Source organism: Epinephelus moara, chromosome 18 (genome assembly GCF_006386435.1).
Source record: "Epinephelus moara isolate mb chromosome 18, YSFRI_EMoa_1.0, whole genome shotgun sequence".
In the NCBI taxonomy this organism is placed as follows: Eukaryota; Metazoa; Chordata; class Actinopteri; order Perciformes; family Serranidae; genus Epinephelus; species Epinephelus moara.
The window spans coordinates 36,338,211-36,356,342 of NC_065523.1; the positions used below are offsets into that span (position 1 = coordinate 36,338,211).

At 43.6% G+C, this 18,132-nt stretch overlaps 1 protein-coding gene across 2 annotated transcripts in view; it reads left to right on the plus strand.

Annotated features, from left to right (window-relative positions):
- Nucleotides 1-18,132, plus strand: part of LOC126405301 (myosin-10-like) — a 100,656-nt gene that overhangs the window by 74,724 nt on the left and 7,800 nt on the right. For both annotated transcript variants that reach the window (XM_050068971.1, XM_050068972.1), the window contains 17 exons: nucleotides 1,258-1,372; nucleotides 6,758-6,951; nucleotides 7,493-7,614; nucleotides 7,871-7,940; nucleotides 9,553-9,713; nucleotides 9,803-9,911; nucleotides 10,021-10,152; nucleotides 10,267-10,473; nucleotides 10,617-10,754; nucleotides 11,319-11,442; nucleotides 11,549-11,720; nucleotides 14,358-14,570; nucleotides 14,699-14,843; nucleotides 14,935-15,141; nucleotides 16,820-16,924; nucleotides 17,019-17,171; nucleotides 17,255-17,503. In XM_050068971.1, coding sequence (XP_049924928.1) covers nucleotides 1,258-1,372; nucleotides 6,758-6,951; nucleotides 7,493-7,614; nucleotides 7,871-7,940; nucleotides 9,553-9,713; nucleotides 9,803-9,911; nucleotides 10,021-10,152; nucleotides 10,267-10,473; nucleotides 10,617-10,754; nucleotides 11,319-11,442; nucleotides 11,549-11,720; nucleotides 14,358-14,570; nucleotides 14,699-14,843; nucleotides 14,935-15,141; nucleotides 16,820-16,924; nucleotides 17,019-17,171; nucleotides 17,255-17,503 — 2,616 coding nt within the window. The remainder of the gene's footprint in view (nucleotides 1-1,257; nucleotides 1,373-6,757; nucleotides 6,952-7,492; nucleotides 7,615-7,870; nucleotides 7,941-9,552; nucleotides 9,714-9,802; nucleotides 9,912-10,020; nucleotides 10,153-10,266; nucleotides 10,474-10,616; nucleotides 10,755-11,318; nucleotides 11,443-11,548; nucleotides 11,721-14,357; nucleotides 14,571-14,698; nucleotides 14,844-14,934; nucleotides 15,142-16,819; nucleotides 16,925-17,018; nucleotides 17,172-17,254; nucleotides 17,504-18,132) is intronic.

Consider the following 18,132-nt stretch of genomic DNA (forward strand, 5'->3'; position numbering starts at 1 on the left):
AACTCGCGTAAAATGTCATTAAGCATGACTGCCGAGTGTGTATTCAATTCCGGGTTCTTTTGTTTTTGGCAGAGAAAGTCCGTAGGTATTCTTTTTCTTCAGCGGCATCCGTTAAAATCAGCCACTTCTGTTTGTTTTTTCCCTCGGAAGTTGTTTGACAGCTGCAGTGTTGCAGGGCAGCATCCTTAGCAACGCTGGGCTACATAGCAACTGTGTGTAATGACCGTTGCTACTAGCAGTGGTCATTACACAGTAATATCAGACCGCAGAATGCCGCTACTGACCAATCAGAATACAGCATTTAATAGAGCCGTGTAATAAAGTAAGATAGGAGCTTAGAATATTAGGGTAGAGGTATATGATGCTGCTTCTGCTTAATTATGTTGCATAAGTTGTTGCAGCAATTTTGGGGTTGGTTTTTCCCACTTGAGAATTGATTTAAAAAAAAAAAAAAAAAAGGTCAAAAATCCCTCCATACCACATGAAGACACCAAGACCTTGAGTAACACCTTAGAAGAATCCATACTGTGATTTGCTATCAAAACTTTTGGAAATTTCTGTAAGATTTGCTTTTTTTTCAGCGCTTGGATGACGAGCACTGCTGTTCTGGAAACTGCTGAGAAACCTCCTTATTGTCAATACAGCTAAGAAAGCCAAACATCCTCTGAATGCCAGAGGTCTCTAGCTTGTGGCTGTAAAGTTTCATGAGGTTGTGATTATCCTAGGAGCCACAATAGGTCATTTTACACAATGACTTCTATAGTGAAATGGCTGCTATTAGGACAAACATCATCACGCATAAAATTTGGCTAATTGAATCCACAAGAGTCTCAGCTTTCCAGTCAGACCCAATTTATGCAATTACAAATATGTTTATGGACCCTAGCATGTAGAAATATTCAAATACACAAGACGAAAATAGCATTACTTAGCTGCCTTCTCTACAAGCTAGCATGATAAGGTTGGTATGTCGGCGGCATGCCCGTGGTATGGAAGACATTAAAAAATGATTGGATGCCAAAGTCCATTTTCCTTTTTGCTGTTGGGATACCAAACCTTGTGCGTAGTCATTGTTGCTTTATACATTACATTACATGGTAGCCTGTTAAAATGCAGGTCACTGTCTTAAAAATATTTTGATCATTTGAGTTCTTAATGCTCAGTCTGTCAGTGTTTGAGATTTTTGATGGAAACACAGTAGACCATTTTGTTGTCCAACCACTAAACTAACACTGATATATTTCTGTGTTTCTTCAGGTGGACTATAAAGCTGATGAATGGCTCATGAAGAACATGGATCCCCTAAATGACAACGTGGCGACGCTGCTGCACCAGTCAACTGACAAGTTTGTGGCTGAGCTCTGGAAAGATGGTGAGTCTCTTAGTAGTTTATTTTCTGTGTAGGAGCTCACTGAGCTTTTAACTGTTCAAAAACATATTGATGATGCACAATTTAATCTGCTGTATGACTTCTGAATAAACCTGTTTTTATCCTTTTAAGTCCAGGAGGATGTTAGACACCATACTTACTGTTAATTGAGCAGATGAGACACAAAAAGAAAAGCATTTACAGCACTCTCTTCTGGGGCTTTAGCTAGCAGCACATTGTCATCAGATTTGGTGCAGATGTTCATGTTCCCTTCGATATGACAATTTTGGTGTTTAGTTTTCATCATCAGGTCAAAATGCTAATTTGTACAATATTTAGATTTATGACCAAATACCAGCAAAACTAATGACGCTCCCATCAGCCTCAGCTGTACTTTGTGTTTAATGCTAATTGACAGTTGTTAGCTTTGTAACACATTAAACTAAAGTCTGATTTACAGTAGGGGGCTCAACACTTTTGATGAGTGTTTCTCGACAGAAATGACGTATTTTTAACAGATAAAAGTTTAGCTCCACATTTTTATTTCATGGCACCCAGCTAGGGAATTGTGTCATGTTGTAGACGTCATATTTTGTCGTGTAATGTGATCGGAAGTGTTACCATGTCGCCATGAGATAGCAGTTTTCAATCCACACCGACTCTGACCTGCACCCAGCAACTCTGTCCACAGAAGCAGACCTCTGTCCTCTCAGCTCTGCAGGAGGTCGGTCGAAGTGGCTTCACCAGGCTGACTGACAGCAGACATTTACTGAACCAAGATAATTTTCATGTCAGCTCCACAGGACAGCATTAGTATGTATTGATTCATTGATTTTATTTCCCACAGTAGCAAGTGAGGGCAATCTGCCGCTCACAGACAGACCGGGAGCTAATCAATCAACGAATATTTGGTTAATACGTTAAAAATACATGATTTAAAAAGCTGTCCGTGCAGATTACGGTTCACTAAACATGATAGCAATAGACTCAGGCCCTGATCACACAGAAGCAGCAGAAGGCAGCTTTTTGTGATTGTTTTTTCAATGAGAATGAAGCTTTTGCTCGCTGTTTTTGCATTGAGACACGCCTCACCTTCCTGTGCTCTAGGCACCTGCCGTTTTTGAACTCCTGGAGTTGAAAAATCTACAACTCAGAGCAGCAAAGCGCCCCACGTCATCTCTTTATACGTCATCTTTATTCCCATAAACCAATCAGATTAGTTGAGGTGGTGGTCATGACAGTTGGTAAACAATGGAGGAGAAACTGGTGGTAGTGGTTGCTGGATACCCAGAGCTATACGGCCTGATGATAGACAGCAGGTTGTCAAACTGCCCCTGAGTCATCCTAAAATCTGCCTGTAAACGTCCATGATGGAGGAGAAGCTCCTGGACCAACTGGTGGTACTCCCCATGATCCAGCCTCTTTTTTAGGGTCTCATGTACCCACACAGATCTCTGTTTATCTGCTGACAGCCTCTCACCCTCAACCAAAAACTGCAACCTGCAAAACACTTTCTGCGTGATCTGGGCCTCATACTGCAAAGAAATGCAAGGGGTCTCTGGTTACCATGGAGATGACTTAAAACCTTTTACTGATACATAAATTAAAAAGCAACGTCCGACTGTTACATTTCTACCAAGCAACACTTGTCAAAATTGTCAAGCGCCCGACCATAGATCAATCTTAAGATGGTGAACATGGTAAACATTATACCTGCGAAACATGTTAGCATTTGGGTATGTTAGCACGCTGGTGTTAGCATTTCGCTCAATAGAAACAACTGACTGTCGTATTTAATGACGAGGGTAACTACACTGTCTCTTCGCTTGCACTTCCTGTCTTGAGTTTCATTCAGCAGTGCAGCGTCATGTTTCTCTGATGTGGGAAGTGTAAGCGAGGTAAACCACAGCGAGGACTTTCTTCCTTCACCGCTGAGTGACAGCTTTATTGCTAATCCTGTATTTTCTCCCCCAGCGAGGAGTAAACTGTTGATTGATTTAATTAGATGGGAGCCATGATTTTTATAATGATAATTTCAATTTGTTTTTCATGGAATCACAGACAGGTCGGATGGAGAGCAGAATGGTTATATAACACTTTCTGGACTAATCTTTCTCCTGATAAATGTGCAGCTAAGACAACCCAGCACTGGCTTTGAATAATAACAAGGCTTTGATAATATGCATGTACTGTGATATTACAGTGCACACACTGACATTTACTCCAGTCCTCTTAACAGCTAATTAATGCTTATGAATATGTGTGTGTGTGTTTGTGGGTGTGTGAGTTAGCATGCCCACTTTTTTCTCTCTCACACTCCTCTGTCTTCTCTCTCTGTCCGTGTCTCTGTTGCTGTAGACATTCAGACGTTTCAGAGAGCCTCTTTCTATGACAATGTGTCTGGGCTCCATGAAGCTCCAGGTGAATGATAGTAACCTTTGTGTACCACTGGCTTCTCCTCATCCTCTGCACCAGAGGGATCACTGGTTCCCTGTCCTGTCCTGGCTGCACTGTGCACTCCTCAATAAACTCCCCTCTGGCTTTGCATGGCTCCAAAAACCTTTGATACTGAAACATTTCATTCTTCCATGAGTGCTGGTGGCTCACTGCCACTCTAAATATTCCAACAACTATTGCTTGAGTGATTATTTCTTTCTGTAATCATGCAAAAAATAAACAAAAGGCTGCAACTTGGAGACAGGAAATTTTAGATTTGCTCGATCAGATGGATTTTTGGACAATTGTACATTTGTGTGTGCGTCAGCGCGAACATCAGGTAGAGAGAGACTAAAGTTTCCAAATTAGTTTTGAGGACGAAGAGGAAGTGGATCCGGTGGATCGTTCTGGCATTTATAAGTACTGAAAAGATGGAACATCTGAGGAACCTGCACGCCAGACATCTGATCCAAAGTCAATATTTTTTATTAAAAGGCGAGGGAACTAAGCTACGCAGTGCTGCTTTACTGCCATGTGGCAGTAGGTTTAAAGGGACAGTTAATCCCCAAATAAAAAAATCATATTTTCCCTCTTATCAGTCTAGATGGTTTTGGTGTAGTAGTGTTGGAGATGTCAGCCGTAGAGATGTCTGCCTTCTCTCCTAATAATGAAACTAGATGGCACTCAGCTTGTGGTGCTCAAAGTGCCAATAAATACATTTGAAAAACTCAACAGCAATGTCTCTCTGCAGAAATCATGACCCAGTTACTCATGATAATCCACAAATATTGTTGTGAGCAGTTTCACGTAGGAGCTATTTTCTTTCTACTGAGCGTGAGACGTGCAGAAGGAAGTGTGCATCTACTGCTAGCTCACCTAGCACCACTGAGCTAGCTAACGTAACAGCTCGGCCAAGGAGGGCGCCACTAATGTTTACAGTACATCACATTCTGTCATGAGCCTCTCGTCAAAGAGTAAATGCACAATTCCTTCTGCGTAGTGATATGGTTGGCAGGTGTAGTTCATATTCAAAAGTTCGTTTTTGTATCCTGGCTGTTTTAAATCATCGGTTCCCAACTGGTGGGTCCCAGGTCCAAAAGTGGGTCCCAGGTCCATTCTGATTGGACCACAAGTGACTCACTAACACGCCAAGTTTGCAAAAAACACACTTTATTTTGAAGTACAATGAATTTCCGGCACATAGATTTTATTTTGAAGTGCCAATCCCTGCAGTAGAGTGAGTGGCTAACGGACAGTTACATGACAGAAACAACAGACTAACTCAATGACTCAGTGGCCAAATGCAAGTATGATACTGAATACATTGAACTGTTTGGACCTTGAACAAATTACATAGGAGATATCTGGACCTCATGGCTGGACCAGTTGGGAACCGCTGTTTTAAATACTTTACTTCTGCTTGGTGGACTCCGTCAAAGAGGGGCCATGGCCACCCTGATACATTTGGTGCCCCATCCCCATTAATTCCTCCCTGGCAAAAATAATTGGAGGCTGACCTCAGGGGCCGTGACCATGAGAGCTTTTTTTTTCTGAGGCCAGCATATTTTTTTAATTCTTTACAATGGGAGCACTGCGTATTTATGATGTGCTACAAACGCCAGTAGCTCGGTGTGATTTTTGAACTTAGGGCTGCCGGTTGGGCATTTTTGTCTGGGCACTGAGAGTCAAAAAAATTTCAACTTTGGGTAAAAACCCTGTGCTTGTCACTTCAGCTGTTCAGTGTAGGAGGGACAAATACCGCAAAGACAAATCGTCACATCTCACATGTACAAGTACTGAACAACAACAACAGCAGAGAAATCCATTAATATACTGTATATATGTTATGTTTCCTCTCATGAACCCGCACAGACCGGCGGGTCCGTCCTCTCTTCCTGCATGCTTCAGCCTTTCCCTCATCCAGAACAAGTCTTCAACCTTGTGCCGACATGTTTACGTCCACGGACATTCTGAATCATAACAACCAGACGCAACCAAAGTGTCTCAGCGGAAAAAATGTCACACCTCCACAGCGTTCTCCAGTACTCCGGTACATACTTTCCCAGGAGTTAGAGTATAATGACGCGGTCACTTGGCATATACTTCCCATGCGCCAAGTGAACGCGTCGTTATACTCTTACTCCTGGGAAAGTATGTGGTAAGTGACCAGGAGGAATTATGCTCTAACTCCTGGGGAAGTACATGTAAGTTCACGGGAGTTATACGCTAACTCCCGGGAAAGTGGGCGAGAGGTACACTCTGAAACGCGGGCTGTCTTATGAAGTGTTACTTAAAATGATAACCAGCCTATTTGAAGAACAATTAATTGCCTTTTACATGTTTACACAGATACATGTCAGATTAAAGCAGGATTGTTGTCAAACTCAAAATATTAACTATGAACATCAGATAATAAGTAACATTACCTGTGAAATAAGAAACCAAAATATATCAGTAGGTAATTCCTTAACTCTCATATTGACATAGCTCTCAGCCAGCCTTAAACATACACTTAAACACTGTAACAGAATTCCTGAAATTCAGTTATGGTTTTGGTTTTGGTGTCTCACGCCAACATTTTCAGTGGCCACCCGTGTGAAACATTTCTCGGTGCGCCACTTCTGGCTGAGAGAAACCTCTGTGTGTTATCTTATGTTGCCTATAAAATCAAACCAGCTGCTGGTCTCTGGTCACAGCTGGTGTGACACCATCGTCTGTCTTCATGCTTTACCACAAATTAGAAAAGAGCAAAACCTAATCAGTTGAATATTTCAACCGTTATTGGCAACACTTCCTGATGAATATCCACATTGGATTTAAATCAGAGGCTTCAGAGTCATTGGCTTTTCTCTTTTCTACATTCATGTAAACAGCACAACATTTTGTTTTGATGTTCTCTTCATATTTACTACATCTCCTTCCCTCTCTCTTCGTCTCATTTTTCATCACCAGTTGACAGAATCGTGGGTCTGGACCAGGTTGCAGGCATGAACGAGACGGCGTTTGGTGCCGCCTACAAGACCAAGAAGGGCATGTTCCGCACCGTGGGTCAGCTGTACAAGGAGCAGTTATCGAAGCTGATGGCCACACTGAGGAACACCAATCCCAACTTTGTCCGCTGCATCATCCCAAACCACGAGAAAAGGGTGAGTGTCACAGTGAACCTCAGCACCTGCTGGATTAAGAACCGCTGCCCCAAATAAAGACCTGGTGAGGCCAGAGATTTGGTTTCAAATATAGTTTCTAGTTCACTCTTCATCACTATCACCACCTCTTCAAGAAGGTCTCGGTCCGGTTGTTTTGGTGCACAGCCGAATGCGACTGCTGTGTTCACACCTGCCCAAAGGAACCGCACTGAGGGGGCAAACGAGCTTGAGTTCAATTGAACTAAACTGAACAATACTCCAGTTCTTTGCCTCAAGTAATAATTTTAGTCAGCAACTGTCACTTGTATTGGAGCAATATTTGACCAGGAGTATCCACACTTTGACTCAAGTAATAGAGTTGTGTACTTTGTCCATCGCTGACTGTTTATATCCTACAGACGTAATGCAGCGTTTGTCACTTAAACACAAACAAATATACAGCCTATTCAAGTTTAAGTGAAATTTATTTATCCAGAACCTTTACCCATACATTAAAATGTTGCTCTTCTTCATCCCCCTCCTCTTCTTCCTCCACCCCCAGGCTGGTAAACTGGACCCCCACCTGGTTCTGGACCAGCTGAGGTGTAACGGTGTGCTGGAGGGGATTCGTATCTGCAGACAGGGCTTCCCCAACCGCATCGTCTTCCAGGAGTTCAGACAGAGGTACTGTCATAATGTCAACTTAGATATGAAACACAAATTGAAGAAGATTATTGCCATAAGTAGATACACTTTGTTATTAATTAAATATTTCAGAGATGGTGTATAAACATGTTTTAAAGAGTATAAAATCTCCCCCCCTTTCTACTTTGTCTAACATGATGTATGTCTTGTATATACCAGTATCCTTTTTAACCAGGTTAACAAAACAAAGATGATGGATGTGGTATCTATGATATTGTCTCTGCTCTGTGTCCAGGTATGAGATCCTCACCCCGAACGCCATTCCCAAAGGCTTCATGGATGGCAAACAGGCCTGTGAGAGGATGGTAAGGACTTCTTTCTCAACTCAAGACAAATGAAATGATCTCAACCGCTGCCTCAGACATCACATCAAGGGTTATTTTTTGGTTGACCAAACTTTTTATTATTATTTTTATTACATTATTATTTTATTACTTAGTTCCTCCCGTTCCTATTGGAACATTGGGCGACGAGTCCCTTCCACTTGCTCCGTTGCTGGCGACCCTCCTTGCACCGTGCCAGCTGACACCCATCTCGCTTAGGTCTTCCTTAAATGTCTGTCTCCACGTCTTCTTTGGTCTCCCTCTCTTCCTCTTGCCGCCCTCAGGCACCCAGTCCATTGCCACACTCGCCGGTCTCTATCTTGGCAGTCGGAGTACGTGTCCAGCCATTCCTCTTCTCCTGTCAGAGACCATGTCAGACAGTAGCGCCACCCCTGCCCTTCTCATCACCTCATCATTGGTGATGTGGTCTCACCATGAGATCCTCAAGATGGTTCTGAGGCATCCTCAGTGGAAAACATCCAACATGTTGGTAACGCTGGCAGTCCTCATCCACGTCTCGCAGGCATGGGTTGCTGTTGGAATGACCACAGGCGTAGCTTGATGGCCGTAGTGCTAGTTCTGCACGACCATATGTTGCGGAGCCTTTGGAACACTCCTGCAGCTTTGCCGATTCTCGTTCGTACGTCTTTCTCCACATCTCCTGTACTCAAGAAGTTGCTGCCAAGAAACGTGAGGTTCTCGACGTACTTGATGTCATACTTGCCTAGAGTGAGTGATGGGTGGTGTTGATCCTGTCCAACGATCATGGCCTTGGTTTTCTCGTGGCTGATCCGTAGACCAACCTTTGCTCTGTGCTCTTGGAGATTGCTGGTCATCTCCTGGAGTGCAACGTGGGTATGACTAATCAGAGCCAGGTCTTCCGCAAAGTCCAGGTCATGCAGTCTGCCCTGTCCCCACTTGATGCCGAAGTTCGTCCTGGCGGGGGTCTTCCTCATTGCAAAATCAATAATGATAATAACTTTTTATTACTATAACTGAAACTTGAAACCATTTTGTTAATGTTGTAAATTGTTGAAAATAACTAAAATAAAGGGCAGATTCTCTGTGCAGTTGCTTTTTATTATCATAGACGAGCAAATGTAATGGTATGATAACCGTCAACTTCTTTATCACGGTACACCTTAAAACCGGTGTATCGCTGCAACCATAATCTCCAGTCTAGCGATTAAATGTTAAAATGGCTTGCCATAAGTGCGTACATGAGGGATATGTAAAGTTAAGTAGGTGCTAGAACTTGTACTTTGGTTAGGAATTTTAAATGACAGAAGAGTAGTAGTTCGGAAGCTTCAGCAGTATCAAAGTCGATCCAACCGTGTGATGCAGAGGACAGTTATGAGTAAGAAATTTGTCGTTTTCAATAAAAGCACATGATCAATTTCCCCTCAAAGGAACAATAAGGGTTTATCTTAAAATGTTATTCATTTGAGACAACGTTCTAAATAAAGAATTAAGATGCAAGAATTTAAAAGGATTATTTTGCAAATGATCTAGTTGAATTACACCAAGCAGTTTCTCCTTCAGTTAGCCCCAGCAGCCTTTTCCTTTCCCCTCAATGTCTCTCTGTCTTTGATAGATTAAAGCCCTGGAGCTGGACGGCAACCTGTTCCGTATCGGCCAGAGTAAGATCTTCTTCAGGGCTGGAGTCCTGGCCCACCTGGAGGAAGAGAGGGACCTGAAGATCACTGACATCATCATTTACTTCCAGGCCGTGTGTCGGGGATATCTGGCACGCAAGTAAGGGCTTCTCTTCTGCGGCAGTAGAGTCATTTCTGTATAACTTTTGTCTCACTCCGTCATTGTTGTCTTCCTCTCTAATGCTCCAGGGCCTTTGCTAAGAAGCAGCAGCAGCTCAGCGCTCTGAAGGTTCTCCAGAGGAACTGCGCAGCCTACCTGAAGCTGCGTCACTGGCAGTGGTGGAGACTCTTCACCAAGGTGTGTGCTTGTGTGCATGTACATGTGTGGAGTGTGTGTACCTTGGTGCTTTTGCCTCTAGAGGTCACTAATCTCCCAGTAATCTCTGAAATCTCATCTCTGGCTGCAGGTGAAGCCTCTGCTGCAGGTGACCCGGCAGGAGGAGGAGATGCAGGCTAAAGATGAGGAGCTGGTCAAGGTGAAGGAGAAGCAGACCAAGGTGGAGGGAGAGCTGGTGGAGATGGAGAGGAAATACCAGCAGGTTAGATACAAACGCAGCGATAGCTCTGCAGCCTTGGTACCAGATAATAACATATCATAATGGATTTTTTTTTTAGGATGCACAGTTGAAGGTTATAATGTTTTCTCTGTGTAGTTAACAGAGGAGAAGAACATCCTGGCAGAGCAGCTGCAGGCGGAGACAGAGCTGTTCGCAGAGGCTGAGGAGATGAGAGCTCGCCTGGCCTCCAAAAAGCAAGAGCTGGAGGAGATCCTTCATGACCTGGAGTCCCGGCTGGAGGAGGAAGAAGAGAGGACCCAGGGCATGCAGAACGAGAAGAAGAAGATGCAGTCCCATATCCAGGTGTGTCCTCGGGATGTACTAAACACTGTTTACTGAAAAACAATATTCTTCACTCTTGGAAATGTATTTCAAAGTAGTACTATTTCAAATTACTTAAATACAAAAAAATGTTTGCTGCTATGATCAAACTCTGGTGTGTGTAGGATCTGGAGGAACAGTTGGATGAGGAGGAGGCTGCCAGACAGAAGCTGCAGCTGGAGAAAGTGACGGCTGAGGCCAAAATGAAGAAATTTGAAGAGGACATTTTGCTACTAGAAGACCAGAACTCCAAGTTCCTCAAGGTGAGAAAGAGGAGGCTCTGAGGGTCTCACAGTCTTGATGAACGTCTTCTCATTTACTGCACAGCTTAATAAGACAGAGCCAAATGTTGCAGATCATTAAAGAAAGGCTTCACCCTCCCAAAACGTCTGTTTGTATGTCAGTTATTTACCCTGTGTTACGTTGAACTCAGGAATCAGACTTTTTCTGGTATGTTTCCAAGGTGAATGAAGAAACCAAAAACAGTTTCTTTCTTCAAATTCTTAATGAATTCAAGTAAAAGTCATGCACTTTAATCCAAGTCTCATTTATCCAGTCGTATGTCCAGACTTTGATGTTACTGCACAAGTTGTGTGAGTTTGTTAACAGATATTTTGATAGAGTTTTGCTGTTGTTAAACATCAGCCCCTTTTACCTGAAGTCATCAAGAATTTCCTCTGGGTTTGGATTCTTCGTTCACTGTAGAGACATGAAAGAAAAACAAAATTGTCTTCACGAATTCAACGTAACACTGGGAGAGTAACAGATGTTGATGCTGAGTTGAGAGGCTAGCTGTGCGCTTACCTGCCTGTATCTCTCTCCTTTAGGAAAAGAAGCTGTTGGACGACAGAATCAATGAGATGACCTCGATGCTAGCCGAAGAGGAAGAAAAGGCCAAGAACTTGGGAAAGGTCAAGAACAAGCAGGAGATGATGATGGTCGACCTGGAGGGTAAAGAAGCGAAATAATTGACATGTAGAGTTTAGAATTCATCTACACTGAAAAGACCTGTCTTGGTGTTTCATTTAACCATTGCATCCTGTCTTTTATAAATCAGAGAGACTGAAGAAGGAGGAGAAGACCCGTCAGGAGCTGGAGAAGGCTAAGAGGAAGCTGGACGGGGAGACGTCCGACTTGCAGGACCAGATAGCCGAGCTGCAGGTGCAGACAGAGGAGCTGAAAATTCAGCTGGGCAAGAAGGAAGATGAGCAGCAGATGATGCAGGCGAGGTAGGAGATACTGGGACCGCCGTAGAAGAGAATAAAACACCACAGCTCAGTATGACATAACTGTGTGTGTGTGTGTGTGTGTGTGTGTGTGTGTGTGTGAGCTCAATATGTCTGCTAGAGTTTTGAGTCCTTGAGCTTCTGCTTCGTGATGTGAGTCAGTCTGAGATCAGCGCTACATAGCTGTACAGATCAGTCATCACACTAAACACTGGTGCAGGATACATTCACACCTGCCGTTTTATATCGAACATTTTATAGCAGTGACAACACAGACGAGTGTACAACTTATCATGTTGTAAAAAAAAAAACATCCTTTAAGCTTTTAGTTATTGTTCCCTGTATTTATTGACTGACTCTCACTGCTCTGGAATGTGTTTGTGATGTGCGACCCTGTTAGTGGTGTGCATGTAACTTGTGTTTTTTTTTTTAAGTGTAGGACCATGCTGATAGGTGGTCTGTGCAGCATGCAGCTCCTATAGGAATATCCACCAAAACACAGCTGTAGGCATCATCTAATGTTCCACTTTAAGTGAGACTACGTAGCATTATCATCTCTCGTCCCACGTCCCACATACTGAGATGATGTTCTGATTTTGACATCTTTGTCACCGCTGATGGGGAAATACAGCGAGTGCTGGACGGAGCAGTGAGTACCATGCCCGAAGGTTTATTGTTGGTTTCAAAGGCACCATACCAAAAGTGTTTGGCGGAAACGGGGCTTAACACGAAGCCAAGTTTCATTAAAGGAAGGCATGTCTCCACGGTGAATAAAGAATCCAAAAACAGAGAGGATTCTTTCTACCCTGGAAATCCAGAGTTCTCACGAGAGCACAATTTGAATTTGCTCAGCGAGTCACTCTGGCAATCAGTAATGATGCTCATTACCCATGCCCTTGGAGCCGAGCTGCACCAATCACATCGGTGTATCTGATATAGGCGGGCCAGAGGCGAGCTAAACAGATGACGACAGCGCTGCGACGACGAAGTCCGGAATCAGTCAGTAAACATTGCAAGATGGCTACAGATGAACACCAGTTGTTTGAAACGGCTTTGGCCGCTACAATGAACGAGTTAGACTTGGCTTTTTCTCTAAAAAAGGAACAGAAGACGGCGCTCGAGTCTTTCCTTTGCAAGAAGGACGTTTTTGCTGTTTTGCCGACCGGATACGGCAAGAGTCTAATCTACCAGTTAGCTCCACTGGTAGCTAAGCTCTGGATACGTCACCCCGTGTATTGTTCTGATTGGTCGTAGTGTTATCCAATTGCGTGCAGTGATATTTTCAAATGCATGCTTGGTGCCGCCCCTCGAGTTGGGCCATTTGCATTACTCATAGCCAGACCCTAAATCTTTCTAGATTTGGGTCTGGATTTCCAGGCTAGATTCTTTCAACAACGGCAAAACATCCATCTACAAGCTCTCACGCAACTCAATCAGTTTTATCCAAGTCACATTAAAGGGACCGAGGGTCCAGGTACCATGTCTGAAGGGTTACTTTTGGTTCCACAGGTACCATACCGAAAGTGTTTGGTGGAAATGGGGCTAAAGGATGCATTCTTGAACCTCCAACAAACCAGCAGCAGATGATCGCAGTGTTCTTGGAGGCAAATAGTTACCAATGTAGCAGATGCGTTGACACATTTCAACAATGCTGTGGTTAAGATTAGGCACAAAAACTACTTGGTAATGGTTAGGAAAAGATCATGTTTTTGGCTTTTGGCAGCACCATCCCTGCTGGAAACAGTGATGTCTCAGTAAAAAGCAGCCACGTGTGGTGGCCAAAAAACTGCTGAAAGGGTTTTGTTATTTGCTGGTCTTGAACAGTGGTCTGCAGCTTGGCAGGTGTCTCGCCTAGGTGGCACGCCATCCACCATCCCCTCCACCTCCCAACAGTATCAGCTCCTGCACTATGTCACTGACAAATGTTGATGCAACACATGTGACACGTACAAATGTAATGTATTCATGGTTTGCAGAAACGGACAATATTTTCATCTGCCTGCTGGACTGTTGGTTTATTTTGAGTCACATAGACATGATATCAAAAATTATTACCTCTCAGCATCTGCAACATGTCCTTGTCTCTCTTTGTCCCACATTTGGTTTGTTGGAATCTGATCACTGAGCATCAACTGCTCTGAGACAGTGTCTCTGCTGCCACCCAGTGGAGTCTAGACACAATAGAAGAGTTGACGCGGGTAGGGATGGGTATTAATCCAGTATTAAACGGGCCCTGGGGCTGAATTATTAAAGACTGTAATATTGATAAGCTCCGACGTTAACTGTTCTGCTGTCTGAGAAATTAAGGAGATATGTTTCTTGTTCATTTAGGTTACATAAACGCTGTCTTGTACAGTTTTTATCTCACCATCTCTGTTTCTAATTTGCAATAAGATGAAGACGTTCGTCACTGATGCATGTCTGAGGGGCGGGGCCAGATGTGCCACTCTGTAGGAATGCAAATATTCATTAATAGAACACAATTCATGAGGTATTTACATGTGAAATGATTGCACTGAGTTTCCAGGTTTTATTTTTGCAAATGCCTTTTATATCATCTTTCAGTATCGTACCTCATAGTCACAATGTTGTGCCCACTTTCTATCTGAGATTCTGTTGCACGTTCTGTGTGGTGAACAGGGGCGAGGACGAGATTGGCCAGAAGAACAACGCTCTGAAACAGGTGAGGGAGCTGCAGGCCCAGCTGTCTGAGCTGCAGGAGGACCTCGAGTCGGAGAAAGTGGCCAGAAACAAGGCTGAGAAACTCAAGAGGGACTTGAGTGAAGAGCTTGAGGCCCTTAAGACTGAACTTGAGGACACCCTTGATACAACCGCTGCCCAGCAGGAACTTCGGTACAGCCCTCTGCATTTTACTCTCCCTTATTTTACATTAATACCATAGACAGTTGGACATTAAGCCAGTAGTTGTTATTAAAGTCAACTGGAAGGTTAAGACTTCTCTGTGTTCCACTCCTCTGTAGGACCAAGCGAGAACAGGAGGTTGCAGAGCTGAAGAAGACCATCGATGAGGAGACTAAAAACCATGAATCTCAGATCCAGGAGATGCGACAGAGGCATGCCACCGCCTTGGAGGAGCTGTCTGAACAGCTGGAGCAGGCCAAGAGGGTAACATACCTTTCCACAGTCTGTTATCACATCTACCAAAGAGAAAGTGACGTCTCTTCATCATCTGACCACACTGATGTTTAATGTCTAGTTCAAGGCCAACCTGGAGAAGACCAAGCAGAGCCAGGAGAGTGCCAACAAGGAGCTGGCCTGCGAGGTCAAGGGCCTGCAACAGGCGAAGGCGGAGTCTGAACACAAGAGGAAGAAGCTGGAGGGTCAGCTGCAGGAGTTCATGGCCAGGGTCACTGAGGGAGAGAGGGCCAAGGGGGAACTGTTGGAACGTGCACACAAACTACAGGTGAGGGGCGAAGATGCACACACACAGTGGAATTAGTTACACTGAGACTTTTGTTTTTGTCCTGAATACATTCATAACCACTTTTATTTGGATTAGTTTTTGTATTCCCCCAAAATAGTGATGTAATTCCTGGGTTTTTAGGTTGAAACTTGAAACTACAAAAAAAATATTCTCATGAAAAAAAAATTCTTGACACTTCCAGATTCATAATGCTCCTCTTCTTTGGGGGGGAAAGAAAAGCCTGATTTAGGACGCTCGCCAGTTTTAATGAGCGTCGCTCGACGGAGATAAAAGCTGCGCGCATTTTCAACTTATGCCTCAAAAAGGTTTCAGTCGTCTCCATGGTAACCATATGCTATCCTGGACAGGTCAGACTATCACAGGGCTGACACATAGAGACAGACAACCATTCACACTCACATTCACACCTACGGACAATTTAGAGTCACCAATTAACCTGCATGTCTTTGGACTGTGGGAGGAAGCTGGAGCACCTGGAGGAAACCCATGCTGACATGAGGAGAACATGCAAACTCCACACAGAAGGGCTCCCTGACCAGGAACCCTCTTGCTGTGAGGCGACAATGCTAACCACTGCACCACCATGCAGTGCTATGTTTTAAGCAATGATGATGTGGGTGATGTGCTAGCCAGCCTAATCTCCTCAGGCAGATAATGCCAAAGCCTTGAGGCCTTGATGGCAAAAACTTGATCACCATTAGTTACCAGCCTTGATCTAGGGACGACTAGCGAGGGTAGGCTTGAGGATCTCAGGTCACGACTTGGAGGGTAGGTAGTCAGAAGCTCAGCTATATAAAGTGGTGCTAAACCATGTTGAGTTTTAAAAGTTATTAAAAGAATCTTAGAATTAATGCTGAAGTTAACTGGCAACCAGTGGAAGGAAGTGAGAATTGGGCTGATATGTGACCTATGATTTGTCCCAGTTGAACTACGAGCTGCAGCGCTCTGCCCCATTTGAAGCCGAGCTACTAAAGATTTACTGAGGCATGTAAACAGTGCATTGCAGTAGTTGAGGCGCAGAAATACAAAAGAATGAACAAGCTTTTCTAGGTCAGAAAAAGACAAAGCTGATTTGATTTTGATAATAATTCTCAAGTGGAAGTCGCAGGATTTAATGAGATTATTGACATGTGGTTCAGAGTTCAACTGAGAATCAAAAGTGATGCTTAAATGTCTCACTGTAGATTTTATAATAGCTGCCAGAGGACTAATGAAGGGTTGTAATTTCCTTGCTCGGTGATCAGGGCCAAAGATAATTACTTCTGTCTTGTCTGAGTTTAGCTGCAGAAAATTATAAGTCATCCATTAGCGGTGAAGCTCTCCATTAAAGTGCTCAGACAGCTAACATTACCTGGTTGTGTGGTTTAATGGGACCATTTATCAAAACGGAATCAGTCGACATTGCAAGCATTCTGTTTGTTGGAATTCGTCGTGGAACATTTTAGTAATTTGGTACGTTTGCATGTTCATGTACAAGTTCATGTTAGTTATTGTAATTATTTAATAATTTTCTAATAATTTATTAAATAATATAATAATTCATTCTTAATGAAATACATCAATATAGATGATTGCATTCTTTGTTTGTGAAGCTCATGTTTTATTCAAATACAAACATATACAAACCATGTTTTCACCTTGGTGCCTCTTCATACAGACTGAGTTGGACAACGTGTCCACCTTGCTGGAGGATGCAGAGAGGAAAGTTATCAAGACGACCAAAGACGTCTCTGGATTAGAAAGTCAGCTACAAGACACACAGGTGACATACAGTGAAGTTTGATTATGTCTCATCATCCACTCTTAATGCATCCTTTCTGTTAAACTAACTTCTACCTGGACACTTTTTCATGTAGGAGCTGCTCCAGGAGGAGACACGTCAGAAGCTGAACCTCAGCAGTCGTATACGCCAGCTGGAGGAGGAGAAGAGCGCTCTGCAGGAGCAGCAGGAGGAAGATGAGGAGGCGCGCAAGAACCTGGAGAAGCAGATGTTGACTGTACAGGCTCAGGTAGGACATGTGATAACAGGTGCAGGAAACAATGTTTAAAGAACGCCTTTTTTGAATTCTGAATGATGCTTGTTTTGTTTTAGCTGTCCGAGAGCAAGAAGAAGCTGGAGGATGACGTTGGAACAATAGAGGGACTGGAGGAGTTGAAGAAGAAGCTGCAGAAGGACCTGGAGCTGGCCAGCCAGCGTCTGGAAGAGAAGACCATCGGTTTTGAGAAGATGGAGAAGACAAAGACCCGTCTGCAGCAGGAGCTGGATGATCTGACTGTAGACCTGGATCACCAGAGACAGATCGTCTCCAACCTGGAGAAGAAACAGAAGAAGTTTGACCAGGTGAGGGCGCACTTTAAAGATGGTTTTAAAGATATTTCTTCTGGAAAACAACTGTGGATGGAGTGAGTTTGGAAGTTTGTCTTAGGGCCCTGACGCACCAAGCTGGCGGTCGGCCACTGGTCATTGTTGGGCTGTTGGTGAGCATGTGGCGCACTAGTCTTCATGTTGTGTCCCACACCGTTGGTACTAGTGGGTTCTTTTCGGCTGCTTTTTGGCTGATTCAGCATGTTGAATCAGCGTCCGAGATGGCGGAGCCCGTCGTTGAATGAAATCACTCTGATTTGCAGTTAAGCTCACTGCAGCAGGGAGAAACTGAAGTGAGGAAAGTAAACAATTGGCTTAAGTCAAAAGGGCGTAAGGTTGAAACAAACTTATTAGCTAAGATTATTATTTTAGCCATTGAGCTCTGTAGCAGAAACATCTCTTAACTTTTTGTGTTATTATTCGCTGGTGCATAGTAAATATCCTTTGTTCTTTCAGCATCAGGTTGTGTTGTTAATGTGCTAACTGGCTAACTAGCATCTTGAAGCTGTCCTGACGTTCTGGTTTCCCTTTTTGAATGAATAATACGGACTACTGCCGCCTGCTGGTATGGAGAGTTAGAGTGCTTTCAGAGTTGTCTTGCTTAC